We start from the raw sequence: 18,693 nt of genomic DNA on the forward strand, positions 1-18,693 counted from the left end.
CCACACCTGCACCTGACACCCTCCTCTATTTCCAGAGTTGCTCTATTTCAGAACCAAATGGAGGTGAGGGAGGGCGGGTGGCTCCAGCTATGCTTGCCGCCTTAAGCAACAATCACTGCCCTCCCTGCAGACAGCCCAGAAAACATCCAGAGCACTGCCTAGAGCCACACGCCCTCCCCAGTCACTCCTCTGCATGCCACTGGCCGCTCAAGCACCCTCTGTGTCCTGGCTCCTGAGTATATAGTGATACAAAATGCATTTAAGGTTGAATATGATTAATTCAATGGGAATGTGTGTGCATACTTTTCCTTGGATTGACTGTGTAGCTCTGATCCAGTGCCTACTGATAATGGAAAGAGTATATGTTGAGACATACAAAATTATGCAGGGGATGGACAGAGTGGATAGAGAGATGCTCTTTACACTCTCACATAACACCAGAACCAGGGGACATCCACTAAAATTGAGTGTTGGGAGAGTTGGAACAGACAAGAGAAAATATTTCTTTACTCAGCATGTGGTTGGTCTGTGGAACTCCTTGCCACAGGATGTGGTGATGGCATCTGGCCTGGATGCCTTTAAAAGGGGATTGGACAAGTTTCTGGACGAAAAATACATTACGGGTTACAAGCCATGATGTGTATGCGCAACCTCCTGATTTTAGAAATGGGCTATGTCAGAATGCCAGATGCAAGGGAGGGCACCAGGATGAGGTCTCTTGTTATCTAGTGTGCTCCCTGGGGCATTTGGTGGGCTGCTGTGAGATACAGGAAGCTGGACTAGCCTATGGCCTGATCCAGTGGGGCTGTTCTTATGTTCTTATGTTCTTATATGGATTGGGTCCTTTTGCTGAACTGAAGGACATCTTGGATCAGTGTATACATTTTAAATGATTTCACTTCTTTAGACTGGAGAAAGGCCAAAGTTTTTAAGTGAGTTCAAAAATATTGTGAGCAAGATTTCATTTTCTATTGTGTCCAAAACTAGTGTCTACTTTTTGTCCCACTGTCACCTCTGGTCAAACAGTTTTATTGAGATTTTAAAATACAGGTGCACGTCACTCAACGATGGGGATACGTTCTCTGATCCCTGTTGTTATGTGATTAGGTCATTAAGTGAGCATTCAGTCCACTCTATTGCTTTTGTTGTATAAACAGACACTCCCTGCCAGATACTAGCTGACTGCATGAGTTACTGGAGATAGTTTGCCTGTTCTTTGCATTAAGCGCTTCTCTCTTGTGTAAACAGACACTCTGCCACAGGCTATGGAAGATGCGATTGCTTCATTAAGAGCATCTTTATTGTGCTTTGGCCACCGTCATATATGCGGTCTGTAGTTAAGCGAACAGTTGTTAAGCAGTGCATACCTGTAGTGCAAAAACCTGCATTTGCTAAAGGTTATAGTGTGATGAGTATACATATTCTGACTAGCAGGTTCTCTTTCAAATCACCTCCAGTTCTCTGAAACTATTGTCTGTCTTCAGCCTAAGGAACCCCGAAGAAAGAGACTTGAAACAAAATGGGCTTTCAGTGGTTAGTTCCCACATGCTTGTACATCATATGTTTTCTCAACATTTGATGGCACACAGCTGAATGTGTGAATGGACACCATTGAAGGACAATGTGTTCAAGGTAATAATGGAGGTCAACTGGAGGCTGCCATTCTCTGCTTTGCGTGGTGTCTCAGCTGTTTCTGATGGTGTATCATGTTTATATCAACCATAAATTGTCTTATTATGCCAGAATAATAGTTCTGACAGTGTAAGAGCAGCATAGGATTATAAGTGATATTTAAGGCTTGTCTGATCTGTCATGGACTCATTTCTATATAGGAGTCATCATGATGCTGCCATCATCAAGTGATGTACTGTATATGCAGTAAACTAGCCTTTAGTATGCCTATTGCATTCTGGATGAGATCTAAAGGCTTGTATTAAAGACTTCCACAAAGGGCACAATTCTAACTGTGCCCTAGGCTGGCGCAAGGGACTTGCACCGGCCCAGGAGGGTCACAAATGTGCCATAAAGCACGTTTGCGCCTCCTTGGGAGTTGGCTGGGCTGGCGTGGGAACACATGCCAGCCCACAGAGGCTGTATCCAGCCTCTGTGCCAATTTGGGGAGGGAGGATTGCGTTGGCTGAACTTGGCTGATGCAGGGGTCTGGGGAGGGTGGGGAGGAGGCAGGAGGGAGGTGTTCTGGAACAGAGAGAGGGTGGGAGTTGCATTATTTCTAGTGATAATGGAAATATTTCAGTAACTCAAAGCCGAGGTTCATAGCTTCATATCTGGCATATACGTATGTTGATTTGTCTGTGAGACATAAATAAAAGAGAAAGATTATGAAAAAATTTAGAGGAACATATTTAAATGGCTGAGATATCTCTCAGGAAGTGCTTTGTCACAGTCTGATAAAACAACACATTTTGATGAAATGGGAAATTTACATCTTGGACTTAGGCTATTGAATAGATTTTGAAAAGTCTACATACATGCAGATGAATTCTGAAGGAGAACGTGTCAGTTAGAAATGTCTTGTGAGGTACATAGCAGGAAAAGAATCAAGATTTATTAATATTGTATTGCAATGCATGTTTCAAGTATACTTTCAAATCCCTTGCTATTTTTCTAGGCTTTCAAAACAAAGGATGGCTACATTGTGGTGGGAGCTGGAAATGATCAACAATTTGCCACTGTTTGCAAGGTAACAGTACTGTCCTTGGAGAATAATACACAGATTGAAAAAAATTAAGATGTTGCCTTTATAAACATATTCCAATGGGAAGTTTCCTCCTGGGGCTAGTGGAAGCTTTGGGGAAGCTATTTTTGTTGAGATTGAAGCACAAAGAGAAAGGTTTAAATAACCACCATTCTGTAGTCCTGATCACATTTTCCCAGCTGCGCTCTCTCTCTCTCTCTCACTCACTCACTCACTCACTCACACACACACACACACACACACACACACACACACACACACAGGGCCAAACTGTGCATGTAATGTAACATATAGTTTGGCCCTCAAATAATGGAATATAAATCAAAACTGGTTCTTATGCCTTATCCAAGGTCTTAAACCATCTGTTTCCTGGCTTTATGACTAGTTGTTTGAATGGGACAACTTTGGAATATCAAAACAGGTGTTTGAAAGGGGAATTTCAAGGTTCCTATTAGCTCAGTGTGTGCTGAGGGAATTTTTATAATGGATTGCTGGAAAACTCACAAACCCAATTTCTTGAGTTCTTAGGGGAAAATAAATGCTAAGACGACATATTTGAGAAGTACTTTTGCTGTCCTTGATGGGCAGTATGTTTCTGTTTGCCAGTCCTTTGATCAAGACTTCTCTTCATTAATGCTTATTAGGAGATGTCACAATAACATAAGTTCAGTTAAAGTGGGAGTTTAAACACCTTAGTCCAGGTCAAAGTATCAGTATTACTCTATTCCTGAACTGGACTCGGTTATAATTTTGAGGGGACCCTCAGTCAGTAAAACAGATGTTTAGCCAACACCATAACTGCTGCATGTTTAGAAAGCATATGTTTATATCCTTATGAAACAAACATATACTTTAATTTTACAGTTTCTTAAGATTACTGATGATAGAACACAGTGACCAAAAGGACTTGTGCAACTCTGGTGCATATTCAAAACATAACTTTCTGAGTAACATGTAGTTTTGCCCTAAGCCTTCTTGAAGAAGTGATGAAGAAAAACTGTAATACAAGCGTTCCCCCCCCCATTCACGGAGAATAAATTCTAGGTGTCCCTGCAGCTACAGAAACTGCAGATAAGAGGGAACCCTATATCCGCACCCTCCCCCTGCACCCCCAGCTCCATTTTTCTTCTGTGGCACCAAGCAAGCATGTCTTTTCCTTCAAAAGAATGCAGGCAAACTTTTAGAAAGCAGGCAGGCAGCCTGAATGCTAGAGAGGGGGTGTATCAGCAACAGTGGTTCTGTTGATATCCCATTTCCCTTCTAGGCCTTGATCTGCCTTCCTGGGTTCACTTGGACCTACCCAGAAAAATTGTTGGTACAGGTCAAAGTAGACCCATTTATGTGCTGGCTTACCCCTGGTTAAGGGGGGCTGCCCCCACAGGATGCAGTGCAGGCTCCAGTGGTGCAACTGTTTTAGAAGGGGAGGGAAGTATAGGATTGGGGCCCTAAATGGCATTTCTTTGGAGGATTGCTATGGAGGATGTTCATGTTCTTCAAGATGTAAGGAACAGTGCTTTGCAACTTCAATAGTGTTCAGGGAAAGAGAATTAGAACTTCCATGTGTGTATCCACTCTTGGAATCCCTGCTTCCATGTTTACTGTAGAAGAAAATATAAGAGCCCTGTCGAAACTGTGGCATGAGGCCAGTGTGCAGTTTGCAGAGTTGGGTGAGAGGATATTACTGAGTGCATTTTGTTTCATTTAGATCCTGAGTTTGCCTGAAATCAGCAGTGATTCCAGATATAAAAATAACCAGCAACGAGTGCTAAATAGGAAAGAACTGATTGACATCTTGTCAGCCAGGTATGTTTTCATAATGTAATTTTCAGCTCTTTACTCTGACAGTTGTAGTAGCATATGTGTATAAGTAGGTATATTTTCTCACTTATAGTTCATGTAGATCAGTTATTCATATATTAATTATGCTATTATATTTGTTAATTAAGACACAAAATTTCAAGTATTCACCAGAAGGATAACACTTGAAAAGGTAGAGATTCAGGCAAAATTGCCAATAGTTGCCATTGAACATTCTGAAGGTGGACTTTAAAGAAAACTTTGCAGAAAAATTGTTTCTGATATCTTGGCAGGGCAAGAGGTTCTCAGAAGGAGACAGGCTGACCTAGGGGAGTAGGGCTTTGTAGTTAGCATGCGTGCATCCTTTCCTGCTCCGCACTTTCCCTTTACTGGAGCAACAGCAGAATGTGGGGAAGGGGGAGTTGTTCGTATCTGCTGCCACCATTCTAGGTAACCAAGTACAAGATAGTCATCTGGGCAAAACCCCCTCCCAGGAGAGTTACTGAACCCCAGGGGTTCTTATTAAAAATAAAACCCATAGTAACATCTGCGGGTCAAGAGATGAGACAGTGAAATATCCATGAACATGGACCAGGCAAACCAAGAGTCAAAATGTAACTAGCTTATTAAAAGTCCCAAAGAAAAGGGAATTAAACAAAATGGGGAAAGGGAGGTGGGCGGTAAAAGTGCAAGCAGGCTGATGGAAAGTGTCTGAGCTTGGCTGGAATGCACAGTGTTTTTATCAAATGAATGCAGTGACCAGTAATGCCCAGCAGATGGACCTGAGAAGCTACTTTAAACTCTCAGCTCACAACCCTCTCCCCAAAGCACTGCCTTAAACCACTGCCTTAAACCCAAAGCACTGCCTTAAAGCTTTGCACGCTGGCCGGAGGCACTTGGCGGACAAAACAACAAAAACTCCCCAGTTGCAATCTAGCTAATCAGTTTCTAGCTTAGGTTCTTTACATTGTTCAAGGAATCCTCAGATCTTGCACTCACAGATGGGCAAGTTGGTGCTTTTCCATGAGCTCTCAACGAATGTATCAGTCAGGCGACTGTCAGCAGTTCCAACAACCAGCACTTCCTGTGGGCTGGGAAATGTTTAACTTTGATAATGTCTCCTAGTTCACTGATTAGAGGAGTGGAACCCACCTGGCCACTCCATCCCACTCAAACCCCTGGCCGAGATGTTGCTTTAGGCCAGGGGTGTCCAAACGTTTTGGCAGGAGGGCCACATCATCTCTCTGATGCTGTGACGGGGGCCAGGAAAAAAAATTAATTTAAATTTAAAATTTGAATAAATTTACATACATGAATTTATTAGAAATAGAACTTATATGAATGAATTAAGGTCTTGCAGTTGTTCAAGGCCTATAAAAGGCCTTGAACAAAGCAAGACCAGCCTTTCCTTCACTGCCACTGCTGCATCACAGATGTGAAACAGCAACTAGTGGAGGGAGCCCTTGTCCCACAGCTCAGGTGAACAGTCGAGCTCATGCTGAGAGCAGTTGCCCATGGGCCAGCATGGGCTCCATCAAGTCTCTGGAGGGCCAGAGGCTCATTGGAGACTGGGGGCTCCCAAGGGCCTGATTGGGAGCCCCTGAGGGCTGCAAGTGGCCCCAGGGCCAGAGTTTGGGCACCCTGCTTCAGGCAATTGGATTTGTCAGCCCATTTGCTAATCTTGGATAGGTTGGCCAATCTGGACAGGAAAAGAAGCTGAATCCACAAACAGCACATTTTTGGGAGATCATGGAGTTTCCAAACAAAGACTGCTTGCAAGATGGTTCTTCAGCGTTTTTTAGCTGCTTAAGGGTGCAATCCTAACTAGTAGTTAGGCTACTAAGCTACTACTAGACCCTGGAAGGGTCGCAAACATGCCGTAAAACATGTTAGCGCCTCCTCGAGGGGAAGCTGGGCCAGTGCTCCAAGAAGCACCGGCCTGCAGAGGCTTACTTAAGCCTCTGCGTCGGCTTCCTCTGAGATGCTTGCGTCAGCCCCACTGGGTGGGAGGGAGGGCAGTGGGCATCCACGGGGTCAGGGCTGGAATCCAGCAGTTATGCTGGATCCCAACCCCAGTTCTTGGGGAGAATGGAGCAGCTCCAAGCTGCTCCGCTCTCCTCGGACTACTCCAGAGGTGGCGCAAGTTCGAGGCGACCCAATGGGGCCAGCAGCCCTTACCCAGGGGTGAGGGGGAAAGTTTCCCCTTGCCTCTGGCTATGTCACTTCTGGCCACTATCCTGCCCTGGATGCAGCGCAAGCCTCCTGGCTTTCCTGTTCCAGCACAGGATAGGATTGTGCCCTAACTTACATAGGAAGTTAAAAGTGCCCTGAAATACAGAAAAAGCAGCAAAAAAAGGGGGGAGGGGGGAACCATTCATTACAGGTCCTTAGTTTCTTTGGTACCCTGATCCTCAACCAAGATTGACCTATAGTCTCTAGGAAATCAGCCTCACAACACAATCCTATGCATGTCTATTCAGAGGTAAGCCCAGTAGAAGTCAATAGGGCTTACTCCCAGGTAAGTGTGCATAGGATTACAGAGCCCAATCCTAAACTATGTGCGCTGGCTCACCTCCAGTGCACACTTTTGCAAACGTGCCACAAAACATATTTGCGGACACTAGTGCTGGTGCTCCTCTGGCACTAGCCCAGCACTGCCCAGCGCTGGGCTAGTGCCAGGCGAGCACTGGAGCTCTGCCACTCAGCAGTTGCCCAGACTGCTGAGCAGCAGAGAGGTAGGAGGAGGTGTGGGGGGAGGCAGGAAGAAGGTGTTCCGGAGACGGGGTGGAGGGAGGGCGTGACGAGGGCAGGGAGGAGGCATGCAGCCACTGCAGCCCCACGCACCAGGCAGCTCAGGATTGGGTTGCCAGTCTATCGATTGAAAACAATTTTAAGAGATCTTCCAGGAGTTTCTAAGATTTCATCATTTTGGGGAAAGAAAAATCTCTAGGAATAGCTTCAGTCAGAGTTGGCAGTCCTAAGTGGTTCATAGGATTTTTGTTCTGGGAGGTTTTGATTATGTTGGGCTTTCTTTTCAGAACTGCAAGGGTTTACTTGGTTGTGCAGCAGCTATTTATAACTGCACCATAAATATCCCACAATGAGACAACTTAAAATACTTTATCTACATTCATGTGACATCTAGACATTTAAGGGGCCTTATCATACTGCATATGTGGTCATCAGTGGTAGAACTGGTTTTCCTTTGGAAACGCTTCTTATGTTACTAGAAGCTCTTAAAATGTTCTCAATTGCCCTTGGGTCAACTTGTGTGTTGAAGACAATCTCATCTCTCCCATAAGCGTGCCCTTTCCAGGTTTTATTTAACATGTTGTTCTATGGGTTGTACAGGTTCACTTAATTCTTTTCCAAAGCCCTGACTTGAGATTTAGTGAAAGGCAGTCTTCTATTTTTCATTTTTATACCCATCGCTGGCTGTTACTTGGTTGTCCCTGTTGCTGTCTCAAGTTATGTTCTTCAGCTTGTTTGCCAAATACATTGTTATATTAGCAGAGGTTCCATGAAATCTCTGGGGAACTGCAGATGCTGCCTTGTACAGACCCATTCTGTACTTCATATGCTAATGGAAGAGCATAATTTATTATGTGTCATGTTAGTTTGAATGAATCTGGCACCCAATAAAGAAAGACCAATTGTAATATAAATCTTGGTCCAGGATCTTGGAGTCATATGTTTCCATTCCTGTTCCTTGTAATTTGGCTTGTATTAGCTAATAGACATCATTTGTAGAGTTGATCACATTTTATATGGTAAATTCTGAAAGACAGGTTGTGTGGGACTTGTTAATATGTCTCAGTACTAGCAAAAAATTATTCCTTGGAGTCTGTGCAGCAGTATCTAAAACAGAATCACTGTGGAGAACAAATCATCTGTCACAAGGAGAAAGCAGCTGAGTTGATTAATGTTAAATACTCTTTACGGGGTACGCATCTGGCAGAGTTTCTAGTGCAAAACCATGTTAAGTTGCAGGATTGGCATGTGATTCTTTGAAGTATCTGCAAGGCCAGGCCAAACAAGTTTATCGTTCCATATGCTTTTCCGCAGTCATACCAGTGTTTGTATTGACCACAATAGACCACAGCTTAGACCACAGCTTATTCAACTGAATAAGCTGTTATGTGCTTTATGGATGACCAGTAACGAAACATCTGATTAGATATTAATATAACAGACTCTTGGGTAAATACTGTAATAACTGTTTTGTGTACTCCATTTAATGTTCTTTTGTACAAAATTTTACACATTTATTAAAATAGGTTTTTGTGATAATGCACATGATAATAAACATAAGAAGAGCTGGATCAGGCCAAAGGCCCATCTAGTCCAGCTTCCTGTATCTCACAGTGGCCCACGAAATGCTTCAGGGAACACACATGACAACAAACATAACCTGCAAACCTATGAGATTTTGTAAATATAAAATCAATGCAAAGTTATTAAAGAAAAAGGATCTTATACTGATAACAGCTATAATAATTCAATACAATATTGCAGTTTGACCTCTTCCTCTCCTGCCCAGTTGTGGACCTACTGTTAGGTCTGATGGGGCATATGCCCCAGGCACAAGCCTCTAGTACACTGCGGAAGCCTCTCTGAGGCTCCTGACGGGGTCAGAAACTGTGCTTCTGGCTTTGTGGAACCTTTATTGCATTGGGGAACCTCAGAGAGGCTTCCCCAATGCAGTCCTGGGTTTCCTGAGGCTCCTTGAGCCTCAGGTGAGTAGGGGGACGTATTTTCAAGTGGAGGATGGTAACAGCACATGGGGGGGTGCCATCACGGACCTTTGCCCCAGGCACGGGGCTGGGGAGGTTCGTAACGGTTGATGTTATGCAGGGGTTGTAGCAGGGATGCTTGGTCATGGCTCTTCCCTCTTTTACTGGGAGCTGATTTAACCAATGTAGCAAGGATGGCAAATACCTTAAAAACAAAACAAACAAAAAAGAATTCTGGCTTGAGATGGCGTCTGCTGTGTTTGCAGGTGGAGAATTCTGCAGTGCACCAGCTTTTGCAGATTACTGACACTTGGCATGTGGCATTATTTATATTATTATAAATATATTATATTTAACACACACACACACACACACACACACACACACACTGCTCATTATTTGCTCATTTACACACATTGCTCATTATTGCTCATTATTTTTGATAGCACATGCAAAATTTGCGTAGACACTGCCGTTTGATGTACAAAGGTGTTTGAATATAGATTTATTCATTTTAGGTGGATAGCTTTGCTAACGGAGCTGAGGCACTTTAATGTGGTGGCTCTCTTACAGAGCCACTATCCGTATTTACTCCAACGTGGCCATCTCTCTCAGTGGCTTGCTGCTAGTCTGTCTTCTGCGTCTTGTTCAAGAGTGTGAGCTGTCTGAGACAGGAAACCATTTTAAAATTTCTTTTGCCATGTAAAGCACTTTGTGAACTTCTGTTGTTATTGAAAAGGAGTATATCAATCTTTTAGTTAGAATAATATCCTATAAAATAACATTCTGGTTGCTCAGTCTCAACTGGGAGTATTTTGCAGAACTGTTATTTTGGCAATACATGGTTTTTCTTTCTTTCTTTTGTCTAAAAGTAAAATACAGGAAGCAATCTCAATCCATTTCCCTTGAATTCCAATATCTCTCCAAAATGCCATCATAAATGGGTTCTTCAATGGTTTTTTTAAAATTTGCATTTATTCAGTACTGCCTATGAACTGCTACTAAGTAAATCTACCTAGCAGGCAGGAAGTGACATTATACTAACAAAAACAGGAAATTTGTGTCTAATGATGTGAGTATGATCATAAGGTAGGATTCTTTAAATGGCCCCAAGGAGGCAACTAAGTAAACCAAGGAATTTTGGTTGCACAGGATAAGATAGTATATCAAATACAAAACCGGATGACCTCTGGACAGATACTACAATCATACAACACATAAATATGTAATCAATGTTGTTATCTGACCAACAATTGTGGTTGTTAATTGTGACATGTGTTTCAGATGTAACAGAGGAGAAAACTTTGTAAGGCTTTGAATTGGATCTTTGTGTTTAAAAATAGAACAGGGGCTTTTTTGTTCTTGGGACTCTTAACCACATCATATCTATCATTTTGTGGTGAAAAATAGACATGAAATTTGAAAAATGTGAAGCTCATTACTGCAATTAAGAATGGGAGGAAATGTACCGGTTTATACTTGGAACAACTGATAATTTCAGTTTGTATCACTGCTGGATTGCATCAGAAAATCAGATAGAATTGTAAGTCAGCCTAACCATGATTTTTGCCCCAAGGCTTGGTCTCTTTAGTTCCGAGAAACACGTGAAGAACATTTTTCCTGCATTTTTGACTGTCAGTATAGAAGCTAGTTTGAAAAAGAAATGCTGTCTGAAATGAATAGTTCAAACCGCATGCTCCTTTATTTATTCCTAGGTTTTTGGAAAAAGAGACCACCAAATGGCTAGAGCTCTTTGAAGGTTGTGGTGTTCCATATGGTCCAATCAACAGCATGCAGCAGGTGTTCTCAGATCCTCAGGTCAGTTCTCTTGGATACACTCTGAATGTTTATTTAAAGATATTTAGACGTTTGCTTGTTTCCTATACATCCAGCTTGTTTAATGCTGTTGTACAGATTATTTTGACTATAAATTATAATAAAATTAGTGACTCAGGGCCCGATCCAGAGCCCATGTGCACCGACTTACTGCTAGCGTGCATTGTTGCAGACATTTGTGAGCTTTACCATGGGCCAGAGCTAGTTCAGAGCACGCTTGTGTTGGGCCAGCTCCGGTGTTGGGCCTGTGTTCGCCGCCAGAGGGTTACCTGGACGGCCTGGCAGTGGAGTGGTGAGTGGGGGTTTGGGGGGAGGCAGGGAGAAGGCATTCCAGGGTGGGGGAGGCAGGGGGATGGCAGGGAGACAGCGGGGAGGAAGTGTGGCGGGGGAGGGAGGGGGCAGGACTGGTCCACCAAATCCTGAACCCTGTTTTGATCCGTGCAGTTCGACATGGGACTCTCTGATTCAGAGCTGCAGTAGAATTGAGTAGCCCCATTGCGAGGCTGTTTTCCTTACCCAGGGGAAGGGGACAAAAGTCCCCTTTCCCTGAGGAGGCAGCGGCTGGCTAGAGTGTGAAGGATGCTGTGGCAGCCATTTTGGCACCATGGCAGCCCTGCACACCAGGTAGCTCAGGATTGGGCTGTCAGTCTAATAAAGAGGTTAGTTTCTGTGGGCATTTTAAAAGGCGAACTCTAGGAATTACTAAGTATCTTGGTTACAGCTTGGCAGCCATTTAACACCAAAGTTTGCTTTACAAGCTCTGGAATGGCTTGTGCTGTGTGAATGCCAGCCTATACTTTTCCATATCCAGCTGTACAACCCAATATGCTTTGGGTTGCTGGATACTGACTCCTGTTGTCAGTAGTAGCCAATCTGTGATATGCTATTCATTTAGGTATATTTGTAAAGTAGCATAATTCCAACTTTGAGTCTGGGTTATCTAACTCTTTTCTCAGTTTTTATAGTGGAAAAAGTTGGATCTCTGTCTCTGAAAGTCTCACAGGTTAAGGTAATGGAAACAGAGATTTAAGGCCCAATCCTTTCCAGCACAGGAGCTGCAGCTCCAAATGGTTACCACTGGATCCTGTGCTGGATCCAAGCAGGCAAGAGGTACCTTAAGGGAAAGGGGACATTTGTCTTGAGTAAAGCCCCTGCTCAGGGGGGTTCAGTGGGGCTCATTTACTGTAGAACTGTTATTACCTTAAAATTATGTGAATTTTATTTTGGGGAAAAATGGAAATTTTCTTCTAGATAATGCAATATAATGGAACGAATTTATTCATAAAAAGTTTGTATGCCAAACTTGATAGAAATGTGAATATACTGAGAATATTTTCTTGAAAATGTACCTCTTCAAGCAGTGTGCATTCAAGCACTAAAAAAATTTCATTGGGCTGGAGTAAAATTAAATCAATATGTCTTATTTACCAGTATTCCATGCCTATGGTGAGATAGACAACAAAGAAATGGGTGAAGAAAATATACAAAATGGTCACCAGTACATCAAAATGGAAGTTTTGGTAGATTACTGGATCATAATTCATGGACTGAGGAGGCAGAATGCTGACCTTGCCTGAGTTTAGTAGGAAAGCCAACTTTCTCACTTTGTAACTTTCATAGGGATTTAAGCCTTGGTTTTGAACACTTCGAGGAGTTCATTTTACAAGTGTTCGGTTAGCGGTTTATACACATGGTGGTGCTAAAATAGCGATTATGGATGTGTGTTCAAAGGGTTGCAAAACATAAACGTTTGTAACACTGTGAAAGGTGATATTTAAATATCACACCGGGTGGAAGACTTAAAGTGAACTATCAAGAATAGTTATTTAGAAATCTGCATGTAAATGTGTTAACTTGCTCTGGCTTCCTCTGTTGTGGTTCACATCAACTTCCAGATCATTACAGCCTCATTTTTTTCTGTCTTCTGTTGTAATCCTTCCCCATCATTATTTCTTTCTCAGATTGAAAGTTCCTAGATGGTAAGGTTCTCTGTGGCAAGAGGTGTTCAACAACTGATTAACTGTAAAACCACATCTGAGAGGCAGGAAAACGAATGTTCACCAGATTATTTAAATAAAATAACCACATTTCTAGATATTGTTATTTGAAATAAAATTGGCTCCACTTCACATACAAATGTGGTCACTTAGTGATGTTCCGACCCAACAAAGGACCCAGTATATGACAGTCTATCATTGATTTACTGTAAATCAGGTTAAATTCTCAACCTTGGTGTTGTCTTAGGAGGTCCCAGAGTCTTCTCTGGGTTGTCACTTGGCATCCGTAGGCCTCAGAATGACCTGCAGAAGAAGAATAGCCTGCTTCTGGATTTTGAAAAATTACTTCCAACTTGCTTCCAAAACCGGAAGTAGCTTCCAGACACTTGTGTGGGCCATTCTGAGGCCCTGAGCAACCCAGAGAAGACCTCTCGGGTCTCCTGAGGACAACACCAAGACCACACAAATAAAATGTATAATGATAAAATCACTTCACGACAGGGTTCAGAGAACATAACCACATCGTTAAGCAACAAATACCTGCATTTCATCAACTGTATTTATAAGTTTTTTTAAAAAAACCTCACATTGGGACAAAATGTATTTTTGTCATCATTTGTAAACATACTGTGTGCCTTAAATAAAATGCTAAACTGTTTTGCTTCGGACCACTATTGAAAAGTCAACATAACCAAACTTAATTTTTTGATTTAACACTATTCATTTCTACTCTTACTTGGTACATCTACATATCACTAATTTAATTTACGTGTTCATGGAATCTCTCTCAGTTGCACCAAGTTTAATTTCAACGGAAATGTGAATGACTGTAAAATTTGAAGAAACGGGATAACTGTTTTCTGGCTCAAACACTGTTGGTAGTGTTCCTGTGATTTGAGTCAACTGTAGTACTTGCTAAGCAACAGCTAATGTGTTTTAAAATGTCATCGGTTTTATTTCATTACATTGCACCTAGGTTTTGCCATAAACTGCAGTAAGGCACTGAAATACAGATCCACTTTTTCAGAGGATAGCAGGAATATGGGTAGGATCTAAATATATCCGACTTTCAGTTATTTCTACCTCCACAGGCCCTTCCCACTGAATAGTCAAACTACTCTTTTTAATTTAGGGGAATTAAGGAAGCTAATGGTCTGGTGTGAAGGATAGTGAAGTGAAAACATAAGAAATAACCTGGTTTTGTGCATGTTTAAGAGCTAATTTAAAGATGCAAGAACAACAAAAGAATTTGGGAGCTATATTCCCACATCAAATCTTCTGAGCACTTGGAAACTTACAGCCCAGTCCTAACCAACGCGGGTACAATGGAGCTGCATGGCCCAGCGGTATCCAGCACTGACAAGCAGCAGGCTGGAGGTCTCCTCAGGGTAAGGGGACATATACCCCATGTAAAGCCCCAGCCTGCGCAATGGGGCTACTTGGATCTGCCAAATGGCTGGGGCAAGTCTGGAAAGTCCCTTGTTGGGCATTCAGGCCCGGGAAAGGGACTCAGATTTGGTGTGTGCCAGCACAACCAATCCCACCCATCCTCCTGGACCTGATGTACCCCATCTCCACCCTCCTTCTGCCCTATTACACCACCTCCCTGCCCTCCCCCAGCCCCTGTGCTGCCTGGCAGGTGCTTATCTGCTCTATTAGGCATTCTGGCTTGATCTAGCACTGACAGAACAGTGCAGGCCTTCCCAATGGCACTGCTTTTTCTCCAGGTATTGCAGAGCATTTGAAGACACTGTTGTGACTGTGCCAGCATAACTCAACAGTAGGATTGTGTCGTACGTCAGGAAGTATGCTACCACTCTTCTCCCATGTGCTGGATTACCATGTATGAATGTTCCAACTATCAACATGCAATTTACAACTTGCATCAGTTCTGTGATGACACTGAATCCAGCCTGACAGCCACTGGTGCTGGTAGGTACTACTGAGCAGTGCAGGGGCATGGGGAAAGCGGAATGGAGGCAGGAAGGGGGTATTTTGGGGAGGGGGAGAGAGGGGGATGTTTAGGCTCAGGAGGGGGCCAGGGGCATTGCAGGAGGCTTCCACCATATCCTGACCCCCCCCCCCCTTCCAGGGCCTGGAATCCCTACATGGGGCTTCTTGTGCCAGCAATTTAGCTAGCACAGATTCAAGTAACTCCATTGGGCAGGCTGGGGCTTGACACAGGGTACAGGACAAATTTCCCTTTCCCTGAGGAGACCTCCAGCCTGCCCGATTTCAGTATTATTGGCAACCTTCAGTCTCGAAAGACTATGGTATCGCGCTCTGAAAGGTGGTTCTGGCACAGCGTCTAGTGTGGCTGAAAAGGCCAATCCGGGAGTGACAATCCCTTCCACACCAGGAGCAAGTGCAGTCTGTCCCTGGTCTGTCTCCCTGGCTATGGGCCTTCCTTCTTTGCCTCTTAGCCTCAGACTGTTGGCAAAGTGTCTCTTCAAACTGGGAAAGGCCATGCTGCACAGCCTGCCTCCAAGCGGGCCGCTCAGAGGCCAGGGTTTCCCACTTGTTGAGGTCCATCCCTAAGGCCTTCAGATCCCTCTTGCAGATGTCCTTGTATCGCAGCTGTGGTCTACCTGTAGGGCGCTTTCCTTGCACGAGTTCTCCATAGAGGAGATCCTTTGGGATCCGGCCATCATCCATTCTCACGACATGACCAAGCCAACGCAGGCGTCTCTGTTTCAGCAGTGAATACATGCTAGGGATTCCAGCACGTTCCAGGACTGTGTTGTTTGGAACTTTGTCCTGCCAGGTGATGCCGAGGATGCGTCGGAGGCAGCGCATGTGGAAAGCGCTCAGTTTCCTCTCCTGTTGTGGGCGAAGAGTCCATGACTCGCTGCAGTACAGAAGTGTACTCAGGACGCAAGCTCTGTAGACCTGGATCTTGGTATGTTCCGTCAGCTTCTTGTTGGACCAGACTCTCTTTGTGAGTCTGGAAAACGTGCTAGCTGCTTTACCGATGCGCCTGTTTAGCTCGGCATCGAGAGAATGAGTGTCGGAGATCGTTGAGCCAAGGTACACAAAGTCATGGACAACCTCCAGTTCATGCTCAGAGATTGTAATGCAGGGAGGTGAGTCCACATCCTGAACCATGACCTGTGTTGTTCAGCCTGCCCGAATCCAGCCTGCCCGATTTCAGTACTGGATATGGTATAGGCCTTGCAGCCCTGCAGTTCCAGTTCTGAATAGGATTGGGCTGCCCATCAGCTGTAAACGGCAGTCCTGGGTTGTAACATTAAAAACTGCATTTGCTTTTTTAGATTCTGGATTACAGTAGTTTCATTTTAAAAAAGCAGTGAAACCGTCATCATATTTGAGAACGGTTTATTTTCCTTAACATATAAATGGGACAATATGTTTGCAGAACGTTTCTGCAGTCAGGAAAATTGTAGTAATGCCGGTCATTTTCATGCAGCTTTTTATAGCCAGACAGTTTCCAAACTTTCATTCATTTTTAAAAAAATGTCCTTTTAATCAGGCCAAGATTGTGCACTGCATTAAAGGAATTCCCCAAAAGTTTTAAACATGTGCTAGATGATATCAATATGGTCCTATTTGATTTGCTCTTGAGAACTTGTGCATGATATACAATGTGGAATTCAGCTTTTTGGAACATAAACACACTTTTTTGTTTGTTTTTACAAAAAAGAAAAAACATCCAAAGTAAAATAGCTACTATTCTGGTTTTCCAAAAAATGTAACAGAACATAAAGCCAAACAAAATAAAACAGGTATTGCACAGGGCTGCAGCATCAAGATGTTTAGTTTTCCAGCATGTGGAATGCAGGCAGATGTCTTGATCTTCATGAAAGTGGTTTCTTTTAAATACCCCTTGACCCGCTGTGGACTATAAATTAGGAAAATAAGTAGGACAAAGTCTTGTTTGGATCCATGTTTGGCCTGGGCGTTTAGATATTTGTTGCCTCTCTCTTGCTATGAGCTGCACATAAAAAAAGAGAATGCCATAAAATAGGAGAGACCTTATGGCAGTGCCGTTAGACGTGCCACACAAGTAGAGGCTATCAGGTATAAGACATCACCATACTGCATCACTTCTGAGAACTATTTAGAGGGAAATAGCAGATCTGAACTATCACAGCTGCCCTTGATTCTGCTGCATGCCAAACACCTGCAAGCTCTAAAAGGATACCAAAACAAAACTCCACCCTGTGGCAGCCGGCCAGCCCTTAATAACACTTCCCTGACTTTGTATTACCATAAAAATTAAATTTAACATTTTTTTTAAAACACAGGAACCTTATTCTTCCTCTCCCAGAAGTCCAGTTCAGTTCCTTTTGCCACTCTTCCAAAGAGGATACATTGACCCCAGAAATAAACACACAGCTGAAGTACTGAAGTTTTTGAATGCTGAAAAAAAATCCGATCTTGTTTTCATTTTATGTTATTCCTGGGAAGTTATGAAGTTAGTTGGCTTTGTTGGCTCTGAATCACCTGTTTCATTGTGAGGGCACATCTGTATGGCAGCTGCCCATACAGATGGGAAACATGGACCATGCCTTTGGAAAAGGCAGGCAGCTTCTCTCTCCGCACAAATGCACATCATTCTGGATGCCCCCATCCTGTCAGTGGGAAACCAGACATCACACCAGTATAACCTCTGCTGGTTCATCAGTAGTACTTGCTGGATCTGTGGAATGTAAGAGAATCCAATATGGGCAGAGGTACACGAAGTGTGTGGGTATCAGTGCACTGCTAGTTGTAGACATTATTGCTCCTGAGCCAAAAATTCAAATGATATACATCCACACACTCGCATGCTACCCTCTAATTTTTTAATGTCACACAGCAATGAGGATGGGGCAGGAAAAAGACACCCTTTCTGGAGTTGGTTGTCCATGTTGACTAGATCATGCTACTTCATGTTAAGAATGGTCCTAAGTCAGCCATTTTCAACCACTGTGCTGTGGCGCACTGGTGTGCTGAGAATGGTCAGCAGGTGTGCCATAGGAGTTTGGGGGAAGGTCATTTATCAGTAGGGCTATTTGGGGGACGTGAGCCCCCCACCAACAGCATGGTGGGCCTTGTGAATTGTAGTACCTTGTCAGGGTGCTGTGAGACAAAAAAGGTTGAAAATCACTGTCCTAAGTTCTGTACAAACTGAGGGGTGCAGGCTTTTCATGCAGAAGGTCTCCAGCTCACTCCCTATATTCCAGTTAAAAAAAATAGTATTCCTGCATCACCTCAAGCTTCATTGGCACCTGAGGCAGTGCTGAGGTCCTGTGGGAAGAGAGAGCAAGGCAGGTGCCCATGGTAGTGGCTGTGCCTGTTGCCACTGGGTTACTTATCCTCAGTTTTGGCCAGTCCAGTCCCAGAATGAATGGTGCTGGCTGATGGCAGATGCTGAATGGCACATCTTTTCAATGCAAACCTAGCCACCCATGTGGAGGGGTGGCTCCACTGGTGACCACCTAGGTAGAAAAAAAGAGGATGAAATTGACATTGCCAAGAGCCAGACCGCTCAGCTCAAAGAGGCACAGCAACAGACAATGCTGCTTATTTCTCTCACTCTGCCCTCTCTCAGCTGGACTCTCATGCAGGCACAAAGAGCTGCTGGCAAACGACATATGTGCAGGGAGACTTT

General features: G+C 43.7%; 1 protein-coding gene across 2 annotated transcripts in view; it reads left to right on the plus strand.

The window, feature by feature from the left end:
* Positions 1 to 18,693, plus strand: part of SUGCT (succinyl-CoA:glutarate-CoA transferase) — a 363,922-nt gene that overhangs the window by 152,702 nt on the left and 192,527 nt on the right. The window contains exons 10-13 of one of the 2 annotated variants that reach the window (XM_066628035.1): positions 2,630 to 2,701; positions 4,422 to 4,519; positions 10,962 to 11,064; positions 13,044 to 13,674. In XM_066628035.1, the coding sequence (XP_066484132.1) occupies positions 2,630 to 2,701; positions 4,422 to 4,519; positions 10,962 to 11,064; positions 13,044 to 13,058 (288 nt within the window). In that variant the 3' untranslated portion in view covers positions 13,059 to 13,674. Of the gene's footprint in view, positions 1 to 2,629; positions 2,702 to 4,421; positions 4,520 to 10,961; positions 11,065 to 13,043; positions 13,675 to 18,693 lie in introns of those variants that run through there. The other variant, XM_066628034.1, reaches the window with a different exon arrangement.

The sequence above is a fragment of the Tiliqua scincoides genome, chromosome 5, assembly GCF_035046505.1.
Source record: "Tiliqua scincoides isolate rTilSci1 chromosome 5, rTilSci1.hap2, whole genome shotgun sequence".
Taxonomy (NCBI): Eukaryota; Metazoa; Chordata; class Lepidosauria; order Squamata; family Scincidae; genus Tiliqua; species Tiliqua scincoides.